We start from the raw sequence: 13589 nt of genomic DNA on the forward strand, positions 1-13589 counted from the left end.
TTTTGTATACAGGCTCCATTTCCAGCTCTACAATTCTCAATAGAATTTCTGTTGCTGTCTCGTGTTTAAAAATAGTCCACAAATAATGCTTATTGAAATGCAGCTCTGTGAAGGTGCCAACTGGCTCAGCTAGTTCGTTTTGGCCCCCCAAAAAAATAAGCGCTGATTCAGCTACCATTTGAATGCACAAGTTGTTAATGTAAGAAATCTTTTCTCTAAACATCACTTTAGTCTGGTGATGATACCGATTAATTTATTGATTAAAATGACACCAAAGACAGTATCGGACAAGGCAGGATAAGAGGCTTAGATGGTGAGCTCATGCAGAAGGAAAACTTTTTGCTTCAAACCAACCCCACGAACATGATCATAAAACATACTGGAATCCAAGGCCCTTTGGGATTGGGGAAGTTTTCAGGAATGAGGAAGGGATTGTTATTGTTCCGTTCTCAGGCTCTATTGGAGAAGGAGACTCTATTAAGGCTGAGATCCTTGCAGTTTTGAAAAGGGTTCAAAGAGAAAGGGAACTAAATATCAGTCAACTGATTTTGGAAGGTGATTCAAAGGTGGTGATTAACTGGTTGAAGAAAGAGAACAGTGGCTTGTGGAGTTGCAACAATAAAAAGAAAAAATTCTTATTACTATGTAAAGGCATTGAGATACAACTGAGCTGGGTGAAAAAGACTGCTAATTCTTTTGCAGATAGGTTTGGCCAAGTTCGCCAAATTGGCCAAGGGGTGAATAAGGAGGCTATTTTTTGGGCTAATTTTTTAATCTTCTTTCATTGCAATTTTCTGATGGGGAGATAAGACTCTTAATCTCCCCCTTTTTGTACCTAAAGCTTCATCTTAATAAAATTTCTGTTATTGATCAAAACAAAGAAAAAAATGAAACATACTGGAATTAGCGTTGGCATTATACTGGAATTAGGGTTACAGCTCTTGCAAGTCAAATTGCTATAAGTACTGGAATTAGGGTTACAGCTCTTGCAAGTCAAATTGCTATAAGTACATCGGGCGCTTCCTGCTTTGGAATGAGTAAGCTCAAAACCTGACAAGCACGTCAGCTTTCAGTGTGCTTTATGGCCGACACCTAACAACACACCATGCCTGCTGTTTAAAAACATTTGTATGATAAATTCAGTTGGTTAGGCCAATGACACATAATCGGCCTCACTGACGGATCGAATGAATTATGAACTCATAGTTTGACTAGCAATCAAGTTACTACAAAGATTGGAATTATTGTTCTTTCCAAATCTTTTTTTTTTTTTTGGAAATTGGACATTAAGATTACACATTTGACATTATCCTAATTGATAATAATCTGCATTATTAACCATTTATATTGTTCTTTAGCCAGAATCCCAGATGCACAAGCTTTTACAATTTAGAAAATCAGAGTCATTACTCCATTTGTCTCCAGGAAAGACTTAAAATGGAGAATCGATCAGAACAAGGTCGTATATACCCACTTATAAAGTATCAAATTATGTTGGAAAAAGGGAAATTTTGATGTTCTGCAAATAAGAAAATAATTTCATGATTTTTACATCTATTTCTCTACCATTTATGAGAACGCTAGTGTGAATTTCTTGTTTCCTTAAACACTGAAAAATGAGGGAAAGAAAAGAAAGAAGAGAACTGTACAAACAAAGGCACAACAGATTCGTTTACTTCAACCCGAAGTGCTTAACCTCTATTTTTTGTTGATTCAGTTGGTTGGTCTCTTAGATTTGATATCTTCTTTTGCAAATCCAAATTTGACATTCGCTCTGCCTCTAATGCACGTTCAAGCTGTTAATAATAAAATAGCAAAAAACAACTGTTAAATAATACACAACTGAACCATCCGACATCCATTTCCAAATGGCTTGAGGAAACCATATTTAAGGGCATGCAATAATGAATTGAGGATTCAATTTGTAATTAACCTCTTAGAATAATTGAAGAACAACGATCATAAGTTCATAACCGAGTAGTTAGTACCTTTGCTGCTCGAGCACTCCATTCACCCAGAATAGCTCTAAGCCTTTCATTCTCCTCAACATACTGTTACAGCATTTTCAACCAAAACAAAAGAAAAAGAAAGATCTTGAAAACCAAATGACCATACTAAGAAAAAGATACAAAAATCTAGGAAGTGAACTAATTGAATAAAAAGGTGTTCATATGACGAGTTTCAGTCAAATGCTTATACTGCTTCTCAGCTTTACTTAACAACTTGTATCCCCCTCAGACCACAGGCTTCTTAACAGAAAAGACTGGAAATACATATTTTACCAAATTGCCCTTAATTATAAAAAATACTAGTTTTGCCTCTAACATATATTATAAAATTAATAAGCACTAATTACTGTTCTACTATATCAAAATTTGTTTTGTTTGATTTTTTCTCAAACCAGTATTGAATTTTTAATTCACACCTTAACACTATGATGGAAAAAGCGTGTCCCTCCAAGAGATACAAATGAGGGTACTATTGTTCATATAATATACAAGGTAGCAAAAATAGGTAAATAGACTTTTGAAAAGTTTTAAATGTCACCTGAGCATTTTCCTTGACTAAAACAGACATGTTAGTGAGTGGGTGGGATAAGTCACTCAATACCAAACAAGGGATGACATGAGTACATTAACAAGAAACCTGAGCAGAAGTTATAGTATTTGACCAAAACCCCGAGGTATAAGTAAAACAGATATACTGCGTACCCTTGAGCACTGATATTTAGAACAATACCTGATTGTTGGTGGTGCGAATTTGTTGGATCTCAGTATCCCTCTCAGCAAGCAGATTACGAGCAAGTAGTAGCTCTGATTGCACTTGATTCATCTGCAACAAGAAAAGGATCTTAATATCTGCCAACGTATTTGGTATCATCAGAACATGTTTGAGAAACAAATGTTTTCACAACACACTTGCATGTAGATACACACAATGCAAGACAGCTTGATGTTTACACAACTCAGTGTCACAAAAATAAACAAAGTCATCAATCAGTTTAGCTCTATTGACTTTTTTTAATATATAGTAAGATTGATACTGATATGCTACAGCAAAAAGGGGAAAATCCTAAGAGATACGAAAAGTTATACAAGGTTAGTTTGAATGAAACCATGGTCAACATGCACATGCAACACAAATCAATTCTATACATCAAAAGAGAAATCAAATTTCTGAATTTTGCCTGACATGTTGGAATAAAAAACCTTCAAAATCATTTAATGCTGAAGCCTGAAGCCCACCTAACCAAGGATCTTTCAGTTGTTCCAGTTATAATTTCAGATGAAGACCTTTTTCCAGTCAAAGATCTTGCTGTTTCTCGTTCCATACACCCATATATAGGGTGAAACAGAGAAGATTCCATAGGATTTTAACCCTGCTACCAGTCACTTGATGGCTGTGAAAAGATAAGGGCGGCTCTCTATGAGTTGTTGAATAGATGGAAAGTTGAGCCCTGGTCCTGGTCACAAAGGGTGCTTTCGATCTCCAGACTTTTCCCCTAGAAACCAGATGTTTGATTGTCAAGATCTTATCCAAGGGGTTCTCCATAAGGACACTCTCGGAACACAGACCTCCCATATGAACTTCCATGGGAACTTGGGAAGAATTTCACCATTGGGCCTATGAGTGAATCATAGGAAGACTTGATAGAAAATACACTATTCTGATCAGCTGCTGGAATCTTGTATCCTTCCAAAGTTGAATGGTTAACTTATTCGGGTGAGACAAAAGAATTACCAAGGAATCATCCTCCCAATCATTAACATGCCAGAAAAGAAGAGGGGACGAAACCACATGATCAATATATATTTTTTTTATCAGTAAAAATGATTTTATTAATATCGAGTTCAAATATTACAAATAGGTGGAGTTTTCTACCTTAAAGACAAACCTTATCATTTATAATTTTGCCCAAAACATTTGGTGCCTTGCCGTCCCTTGTTTGGCCAAAACATCCACCATCCCATTTGCTGATCTTCTCTAAAAACAACATTCATCTCCCTTGATATGCTTTCTATTTGCTGAAAAGTATGTCTATAGACCAATGGAAATTAGGGGCTACATCTTGTCCATGAAATGACCACCTAAGAGTCCCCTTCCACCTCCAAGTTGTGGAAACCGAATTGCCTAGCAAATTTTAACCCATGGAGTAATCCACAGTTCTGCTTCCGTGCATTACCATCTGTTAATGGCCCTGAATACAGTGCTAAAACCTTTCCTTCTATGTCTCTGAACGCCCCTCCCAGCCCAGTCACAACCTGACTACCAATATAACTCCCATCAAATTTGAGTTTAACAAAGTTGGTTGATGGGGGTCTCCATTCCATATTTACTCTTTCCTTGGCTTGAGCCAATAAAGCCACTTCCTTCCAAGTTCTCAAAATGTCATTTGTTGATAAACCTTGGAAATCCTCCAGGGTCTTCACCCAATGTGCCACTTTAATTTTCATCAAATCAAAAATTCCATTTCTGCTCTACTCTTTTCACTAAAAGTCCTCCCATTCCTTTCTTCCTATACAGTCCATAACATGGCAGCTCTCACTGCTTTCCATGTAACTCTTCCCCTTTTCTTTGGTTCTCTCAAGAAGTTTGGGTCAAAGAGATCCACCACATACTGAGGAAGAGTCCACCTGCACCCAAAGAGAGAATAAAGATGCTCCCAAATACAAAGTACAGAAGGACAGGATAAAAAGATATGGGAGATGGTTTCACCGTTGTTCTTGCACAGAAAGCACATGTGAGGAGATAGGCACTTATTTGGCCTTCTTTTCTGCAACATATTACAAGTGTTAATCTTTCCAAGGAAAACTTCCCAACAAAGTTCCTGGATTTTAGGAGGGATTGGCTTACTCCAAATTCCTTTCATCGGGAAATTTACCCCCAAGGTTGAAGGCTGAACTAAGAAGTTGAAAAAAGAAGCACAAGTGAAAAGACCATCTGAGGTGATGGACTAAACCCTGTTGTCCTCTACATGATCGATATTTTGACTGATTTCTCCTACTTTAGACCAATGTTTTGAAAACAAGTCCAGGCAATGAGCTGGAACTGGTCCTGTTCCTGGTTTTTCCATTTTATTAAAGTTGCAACCTGTTCTGCTTTAATTTCACTCAATTTAAAATCATTTAATTCTAAAGCATCCTTATTTTATTCCAGTTGATTCATCCCATCCTTGGTCTTATCAAACAATACTATATTATTAGCAACTACAAACACCATGGGACCTCCTCTTGTAAATGTCTCATCAATTTATCCATAACTAATGCCAAAAGATATGAATTAAGTGCAGATCCTTGGTGTAAACCCATTGTGATTAGAAAATCTATCATCTCCTCTTCTTGAGTTCTCACACTGGGTATATTGCCCACACATATCCCTGATTTTTTTGGTAAAGACACACATATCCCTGATGATATTAATATATCTACTTGAAACTCCTTTTCTTTCCCAAAACCCACTAAATGGCTTCTCTAGGGACCTGATCATATGCTCTTTCTAAATCAATAAATACCAAGTGGAGATCTCTCCTCTGCTCCCTAAACTTTTCAAATCTCCTAAGCAAAGTGTAACTTCCATGATTGATTTTCCCATCATAGTTTTTCAATATGGTAGTTTGATTTCTTAGTCATCTCAGTCTTCTTTCCTAGAACCATGGCAGACTTAGGTGTTTTGGAGATTGGTTGCACTGCCATTCATGTGCAAGGGACCATGAACAAGGTTTTTGTTTCAGAAGTTGGACTTTGGGAGCGAGAAGAATTTCTCCGCTATTGCCTGGTGATCCAGTTTTCTGGTTGCTACCCAGATGTGGTGGAGGTCGAGAGGTGGGCCTCCTAACTTGGTGTACTTCATAGAAAACAATTGTTAGGAAACTATATGTAAATTGCTCCTCTGCTTCTCTTCTGAGGTGGAAGCCCATGGTGCTCTGCACTCTGGCATTTCTTCTGTTAATGGGCAGCGTGCCTCTCTCTGTGGTTACAAATGATAGTGGATTCAAGGGTCTAGAATCCTCTTGATGCCTGGTGTCCAATTTTCAAGGAGATTGGTGATGCAGTTGGGGGTTTCATTTCTACAGATCCAGTGAGCTTTGCCTGGAACAATGTTGAGTCCACTCACATGCTGATTTGGAGCAAAGCAGTCCACAACATTCCTAAAGTCACTGAGTTGGTAGTTAGGAGGGGGGGTTCACTATCTTCTTCGTTTAGTAGTGGAAGGTGTTGAGGTGCAGATCTCAGAGGCCAGCCATGCTCACCCATGCAGGGGTTGTAGTTCAATGGGATCCTTTCCTACCCCACTTTAAGGCAAGGAGTTAGATCATTTAGAAAATACTTTTTTCAACATTGATCACTCTAGGGTGGCCTTTAATCACAATTTTTGCAAGCATTCTCCTATGATGGATCACATTAATAGTGTTTTCAGAAATTACCAGAGACATCAACCTAGGAGGAGGAAACACCATCCCTCTTCTGTTCTCACTGGTGGTGGTGGCACCAAGGTGACTGTTGTGGCAATGGACGATTTGACTCCACCTGAACATTTGGTGATTGAGCTTCAGATTGTTTCAGTTTCATGTCCTATCTCATCCTATCTTCTGATGCGTGATTCATTTTTTGATCAGGCACCATCTTTTTCTGTTTTGCAAGCAATTTTGTTGACTCTTGGATCAGGTTGCCACCTGGATCCGACTCCAATGCTGAAAATCGACCCGATCGCATCTATCTCCTTTGTTTTCTGTACAGGTGCTGCATCTACCCCGCTTCTCACTTCCAAGCCAAACTTGTCTCAAGACCCTAGTTTAGTCCCTCTAGCTTCTATTTGGCAAAGGCTAAAGGCCATTAAGGGGCCTCATAGTGTTCAGAGTACTCCCATCTCTGAGCAAGCTTGGCGATACACCAATGAGCCCGAGGAGCTTACGGATGCAGCTATGGAGGATGCTGCAGACATTCTCCTTGCTTCTGAGATTGTTCCTTTTCTCTCATAGACTTCTCCTTTTAGTTTAGATCCAGCAATCCATGTTGTACCTTCATGTCAAGGGAGACTTGAAGTAGCATAAGAGGCTGGTCCCATGACTTCCATTGCCTCTGAGGATCGAGTGGAGCATATGTTGAGTTTTGGTAGTTTCCTTGGGGTGAGTTTTGATGTTGATCAAGAGGCTCAAATACAAGAGTGGCTGTGGACCAAGGAGAATGTTTTGCCAAAGAACGAAGTTCTGTCTTGTGCTGCTAGTTCTATCTTAGACTCCAAAGGCAGATCATGATAGCCTCTGTTTGGATTGCTCCATGACAGTTAGATTATCTTCCCGGTAGTAGAAGGGCTAGACAACTATCCGATTTTTACAGAGCTATAGTTGTGGAGCCTTTGTAGAGAGGCTCATGTAGGCACAAAAAGAAAAGATCAACTCCTAAAGGGAGAGGCAGAAGCATCCAAGGTAGAGGCAGGAGAGGAAGAGGAAGGCTAGCACTCCTGGGTTAGGTAGTTCAGGCTTTTTTTGCCTTCTCTGGGGTGATTGTTTTCACTTGGTTTTTGTGGTTCTGCTTGGCTAGTATGTAAGGTTTTGTTGTGTGCTCCTTTGTTTGTTTGGGCATTGGCCCGCTTTTGGCTATTTTGTAGGCCTAATCCCTATTTGGGGGCGCAGGGGTTCCTTTGGTCTTGGCCCAAGTTGTGTTTTTTTTTTTCTGGTTTTTTGTTGGCAAAGATTTTTATAATTTGAAGCAGCCTTGGCTTCATCTTATAGTATACTTCTTGTATACTCTTTTTTATTTATAGTATACTTCTTGTGTACTCTTTTTATTTCTTGTTTAATACATTACCTTTTAAAAAGAAGTATTATAGTATGGCTCATAAGCTTAATGAAGCTAATTATTACAACTTTGCATATTGCCTATGCCCTTGTATATAGAGATAATTGTGCTTTTCACTCATAAGGCATTTTATTAGTTCTAATAATCATACTGAACATGTTTCCTAATGTGGGATATCCAAAATTGGAGAGAGAATCATCCTGATCTGTAATTTTACTTAGGACCTAAATCTGACGATGGGGGATTTAAAATTTGCTTGTTATTGATTTTAGTGTCACCAGGAAGGTTGTTTGACTACCTATCAACAACTCCAAGATCACACTATTCAAACAAAATTGAGCAAGTTATAGTCAATTCATGGACGATAATGAGTAGCATTTCCACCCTCTTTTCATCGTATCTAGGCTCTCAAGTTAGAATTTCAGTTCAAGGATTTATTTTGTTTCCTATTGGTTATAAAGGTTTGTCTTTAGAAAATTTCATAAACATGTAATGGATAAAAATCCTATTCTCAAAAAGTTTTCTCAGGAGCTTTAGTCACTTTCGAAATCATTCAATCCATACATAATGAGTTGTGCTATGGGAGTCTTTAAGGCAATATAAGGTCCATAATACCATTGTAGAAGAGGATTATGGGATTTGGAATAAAGTCCTGCTTTTGCCTTATTTCTTTGGTGTCAATGCCAGACCCTTCAGAGGTGTTGACACCTTTCAAGGTGGGATTGTCTAGACTCTAGAAAACCATCAGTTTCTTAGAGATGTTTTAGAAATAGTTGCCAGTGCTGATTTCAATAATACCTATTTTCTTGTTACCTTATACTCCACCTTGTAATTTGCAAAGATATTTTCTTTTCCTGAATAATGTTAGTTATCCAAGGTTTAATGCCTTAATTTAAAAACAACGCACCTACAAGGGATAATCTTAGACATGTGGCTAAGACTGCATCAACATCCAGAAACAAAAACTTGATTAAATAAAGGAGAATAGGAACTCAGTAAACTAAAAGGAAAAAAGGTATACTAATGATAATGACACAAAGAAAGGACATAAACAGTAACTATACAGGGAAACCATAAGAGCATTGAGTTATTGGATGCAATTCATATAGCTAATGTATTACCTCAGCAGATAGTGCTCGTAGTTCCTGATCACGAGCTGCTAATAGATGGGCAAGATCAACCTACATAAAGGGGGTACAGAACAAAAGGTCCATATCATCAAATGGTCATTCTAAACATGGATCAAATAGTTGACAAAATGGTTCCACAATAAAGGGATTTAAAATTATATCAGAAAAATGAAGAGATGTACATATTAGAAACATGTAGCATTACTTAGTTAAGAATTTTAACTATATATTTACCAGCACCAAGCTTTAGAAACAATTTGATTACTGCAGGATATAAACAAAATGCGGAAGTACCATAGTCAAAGCATGGGCTTGGGCTGTGGACTAGGGGCATCCACAGCTATTTGGTTATACAATTGCCAGTCTGAGCATGATTATTAGGGCCTAAATCCAACTTTTTGAATAATCAGATCAAACTGTGCCAAGAATTTATGTGATAAGGACTCTATGATCCATTATATATTACTTGACAAATACAGGAATATTTGAATTCTCCATACACTCAGAAGAGTGGAGGTAGAAGGGGACTCAAAGCTAGTAATATCTTGATTGCAGGGTGGTAATCAATGAGTATGGACATATAGACAAGGCCCAAGAGAGATTAAAAGCATATTCAGGGGGTTTGAAGCAACATTTTCTTGGGTGAGAAGGTTGGCAAATAGCTTGGCAGATTTGCAGATTTCTTTGCCAAGCAAGGGGTATCTAGGGACCATTTGTTCTAGGCTGTGTAATACCATAGGGGGGTGTTCCAGGTACTAAACCCTGGATTGTAAACCTGTTTTTCTCTATATAATCAATGATATATAGGGTGGGTGGATGGGTAGGTGGGTGTGAAGAGAGAGAGATTGGGGTCTGGATGTGAGAGCAAAATCTGGGGCCCCAATCAGAAATGGGTCCCCCATTTATATTTTTTCCTTTAACCTAAAAGGCCCTTTTCTAGAATCTTCTTGCCATGTCAACAAGTAGTGGCCAGTTATTTGTCAGCTGTTTGCCACTGGTCTCTTATCTTGAATTACCTAAAGTGGGTTAGCCATTTGTTTAGGCAGGTTGAACCGGGTTCATGGTCTTTTATAAATCTATACCCTTACACTTTAAGTTGGGTTATGTATCGAAACCTAATGGAACTTTTTCATTGTCTTCCTACTTTAAGTTCCTTTGCTGTGCTAGCTCCTATAAGATGCCATAGATGATCCCTCCTTCCCACCCCCCAAAACCATTTAAAAAAAATACCTTCCAAACTGAACCAAATGAATAATGCATACTTCTAAAATTGAACAACAGACTTTACAAGTTGAAGATTACCTGTGGTGTGCTTCCATCATTAGAGCGTTCATACTTGCTTAAGCATTCTTGTAGGCGAAGAATCTGAAGAAACATGGTTCAAGATCATACATTACCAGTCTAAACATTCAGATCATCTTTAGGGATAGAACGTATTGTAAATTAGATGCTATAAATTAACCAATTAAATTGGTGCAGCTTACAATTCATCAGATCTTTGGACCAAAAAATGAAAACAAAAAGTATAAGGTAGCAGCATTACAAGGAATTGCTAATTATGATGTGATGTACCACCTCACCTAAATTAATTATTGTTTCTAAAGCAATATATACCTCTTCACTCAAGTAATGAAGATTTTCTCGTTGATATTGCAACAAAGCCATTTGTTGATCAGAGAGTCGACCACCATCATGATACCTGATGAACCAAAATGTTCAAATACTTGACAGAAATTGATGTAATATTTTTCACTATCAAAAGCTTATTTGAAAGTGGAGTTCAACTTTTGCATCAATGGTATTAATGCCACTATTGACTTATTACAGTTTAACAAATACTGATATTATAATCATCAAGTAGATAAATCATATATATTTATGAATTTGCAATAAAATTAAAACATACCACTACCTTAACTCTTCCAAAGAACTTGATGGTTGAAGAGCAGAATACAATGATTTCAAGACATCAGGTTGAGAGTTCAATGAATTGTACTGGTGGACACACCCTGCAACCACCAACACATGCATAAGAATATTATTCAATAGAAGAATCACTTGATAATAAAATGGACTGCATGATTCATAACTGAAGGGAAAATTTGGAGCTCCAATGTAGTTGTTGATTTTGGGCTGATAATAACATGTTTTTTATTTACATAGCATAGTTAGCGAGTTATTGGGCCTTAGGCCCATTAGTTTATGTTTTAAGTTAAGAGCGTTTTTAACTTCTCACAAGTAGCCGACTTACTAAGGGCATACTTGTCTTTGTACTCTCTTTTATTTATGAGTACATAATCTAATGAAAGGGGTGGCCAGACCTAATTCTAAGCTTCGCCCATTCTCCTCTATCTCTCTTCTCTCTCCTTCTCAGCTGAAACCTTTTCTTTTTCTTTTCTTCTTTCTTTTACAGTTTTTATATCAAAATAGGTTGTCCAAACTTTTCAACTTGGTATCAGAGCAAGTTTAAAGATTTCTTGAGTTGCTCCATCATGCAGCCCTAGATCGGCCAACTGCATGATAAGGCAAAGGGCTGATTAAAGACTTCAGGTAAGCTCGGTTTCTGGATTTCTTTTTTTTGGTGGAATTGCAATCCCTTGTAGCTGGTCTAGGGTTTTACCCCAAAATCAAGAAGAACTGGAGAAAGGGGGACAATCTTGTTTTAGTAGGACTCTTCAATCTAGGAAGTGGTGCTCTAGTTTCCTAGGGTTCCTTGAAGTTTTTTGAAGGGAGAGGTTCAAGTCCCAGCCTTTTTGGAGGTCTCTGGAGGGAGCAACAACCTCTTCTCTCTCTTCTCCCACTCTCACAGAAAAAAGGAATCTTTGGAGGGAGGGGCTTCTAGGGTTCCAAGAGGGTGTTTAAAGTTTCTAAAGGAGATAAATACCTTTATTTTCATCTCAAATTGATTTTCTAATCTATTATGGGAGTTATGGAGGGTTGTGGAGTTGGAAACAAATTTACAAGAGAAATGGGATTCAGGGAAGGAGGTGTTGAAGACCTCTTCGGGGCCAGAACCATCACTACAGTCAAGTTGGATGCTACAAACTACTTAGAATGGTCACAATCTGCAAATATGGCAATTGTTGCTCATGGAAAATTGGGGTATATCACCGATGAGGAAAAGAAACCTGAAACTGACCATTTCCAGTGGGTACAGGAGAACTACATGGTGATGACTTGGAGCATGGAGTTATCCATCAGACAATGCCAAGGAATACTTTAAAAAAAACCTGGCATCATACCTATTGGAGCATGGAGTTATCCATCAGAGCAGTTGTACATACACTCCACAACAAAATGGTGTAGCAAAAAGGAAGAACAAACATATTGTGGAAGTAGCGAGAAGCATAATGTTGAGCTTTATAGTTCCAATTCGTTTTTGGGGTGATGTAGTTCTTACAACAGTGTTCTTGATTAACCAGGTGCCTTTTCATGTTCTTTGATATAGCACTCCGTTCAGCTTTCTTTTTCCTAAGGGGGAGGCATTCCATATTCCTTTAAGGGTGTTTGGATGTGTATGCTTTGTCCATGTTCTTGGTCCTCACCGCTTAAAGTTGGATTCTAAGGCGAAGAAGTGTGTCTCCTTGGGTATGCAGGAAATCAGAAGGGCTATTGTTGTTACAATCCAGTCTCCGGGAGTTGATATGTTACTATGGATGTCACCTTTTTTGAGTCCACACCTTTTTTCTTGGGGGTTCTTCTCAGGGGGAGTGTTTTGGAGAAGTGAGCAATCTATACCACTTCCTATTCCAGCTCCTTTGTCTACTCCAGTGTTTGACCTACCTATCTCACCCACTGTGCCACCTCCATTGTGTTCTGCCTCTCAACGTTTTACACGACAGTGCCTATGACAACACAGGGAGGTCGATTCCACAGTAGAGGAACCCACATCACTCCCTATTGGCTCATTGGATATTCCAAGTTTGAGTGACACAAACCCAGGTATGCCTCTTGTTTCCCCTGATGGTTTAGTTCCATTGATACTATTACCCCTGCTCCTAACACCACTGCAGATGACCTTGATCTCCCTATTGCCCTCAGAAAAGGGAAGAGGAAGTGTACTACTCATTGCATCTCACACTATCTTTCTTACAGTGGATTATCCCCTTCCTACTGAGCCTTCCTTTCCTCCCTTGACTCCGTGTCTATACCTAGGAGTGTTAGTGAGGCTCTCTCCAAACCTAAGTGGAAGACAGCTATGCAGGAGGAAATGAAAGCATTGATTAAAAATCAAACATGGGAGATTGTGGATTTGCCTAATGGCAAGGAGAGAGTTGGATGCAGATGGGTTTATACAGTGAAGTACAAGGTGAGGCTGGTTGCAAAAGGATATACTCAAGACTTATGGCATAAATTACGGAGAAACTTTTGCACCAATGGAAAAGATGAGTTCAGTTTAGATTCTTCTATCACTAGCAGCTACATACTCTTGGCCACTCTTCTAACTTGATGTGAAGAATGCTTTTCTCAATAGGGACTTGTAGGAGGAGGTGTATATAGACCTTCCAGCTAGCTTCTACAATAATTCTGAGCTTCTCCCATTCCCCTCTCTCTCTTTTCTCTCTCTTTCTTAGCTGAAACCTTTTCTTCTCTTTCTTTTCTTCTTTCTTTTACAGTTTTTATATCAAAACAGGTTGTCCAAACTTTTCTACTGTAGTAA

At 38.4% G+C, this 13589-nt stretch overlaps 1 protein-coding gene across 13 annotated transcripts in view; it reads right to left on the reverse strand.

Annotated features, from left to right (window-relative positions):
- Window positions 1-1489: 1489 nt before the first annotated feature.
- LOC148842162 (protein FIP1-like) overlaps window positions 1490-13589 on the reverse strand; it is a 48326-nt gene continuing 36226 nt past the window's right edge. For all 13 annotated transcript variants that reach the window (XM_088957392.1, XM_088957391.1, XM_088957393.1 and 10 more), the window contains 7 exons: window positions 10842-10938; window positions 10544-10628; window positions 10232-10294; window positions 8921-8980; window positions 2740-2832; window positions 1989-2051; window positions 1490-1796 (listed from right to left, as the gene is read on the reverse strand). In XM_088957392.1, the coding sequence (XP_088813518.1) occupies window positions 1692-1796; window positions 1989-2051; window positions 2740-2832; window positions 8921-8980; window positions 10232-10294; window positions 10544-10628; window positions 10842-10938 (566 nt within the window). In that variant the 3' untranslated portion in view covers window positions 1490-1691. The remainder of the gene's footprint in view (window positions 1797-1988; window positions 2052-2739; window positions 2833-8920; window positions 8981-10231; window positions 10295-10543; window positions 10629-10841; window positions 10939-13589) is intronic.

The sequence above is a fragment of the Nelumbo lutea genome, chromosome 8 (genome assembly GCF_056320005.1).
Source record: "Nelumbo lutea isolate HS-2025 chromosome 8, American lotus-T2T, whole genome shotgun sequence".
NCBI classification, from domain to species: Eukaryota; Viridiplantae; Streptophyta; class Magnoliopsida; order Proteales; family Nelumbonaceae; genus Nelumbo; species Nelumbo lutea.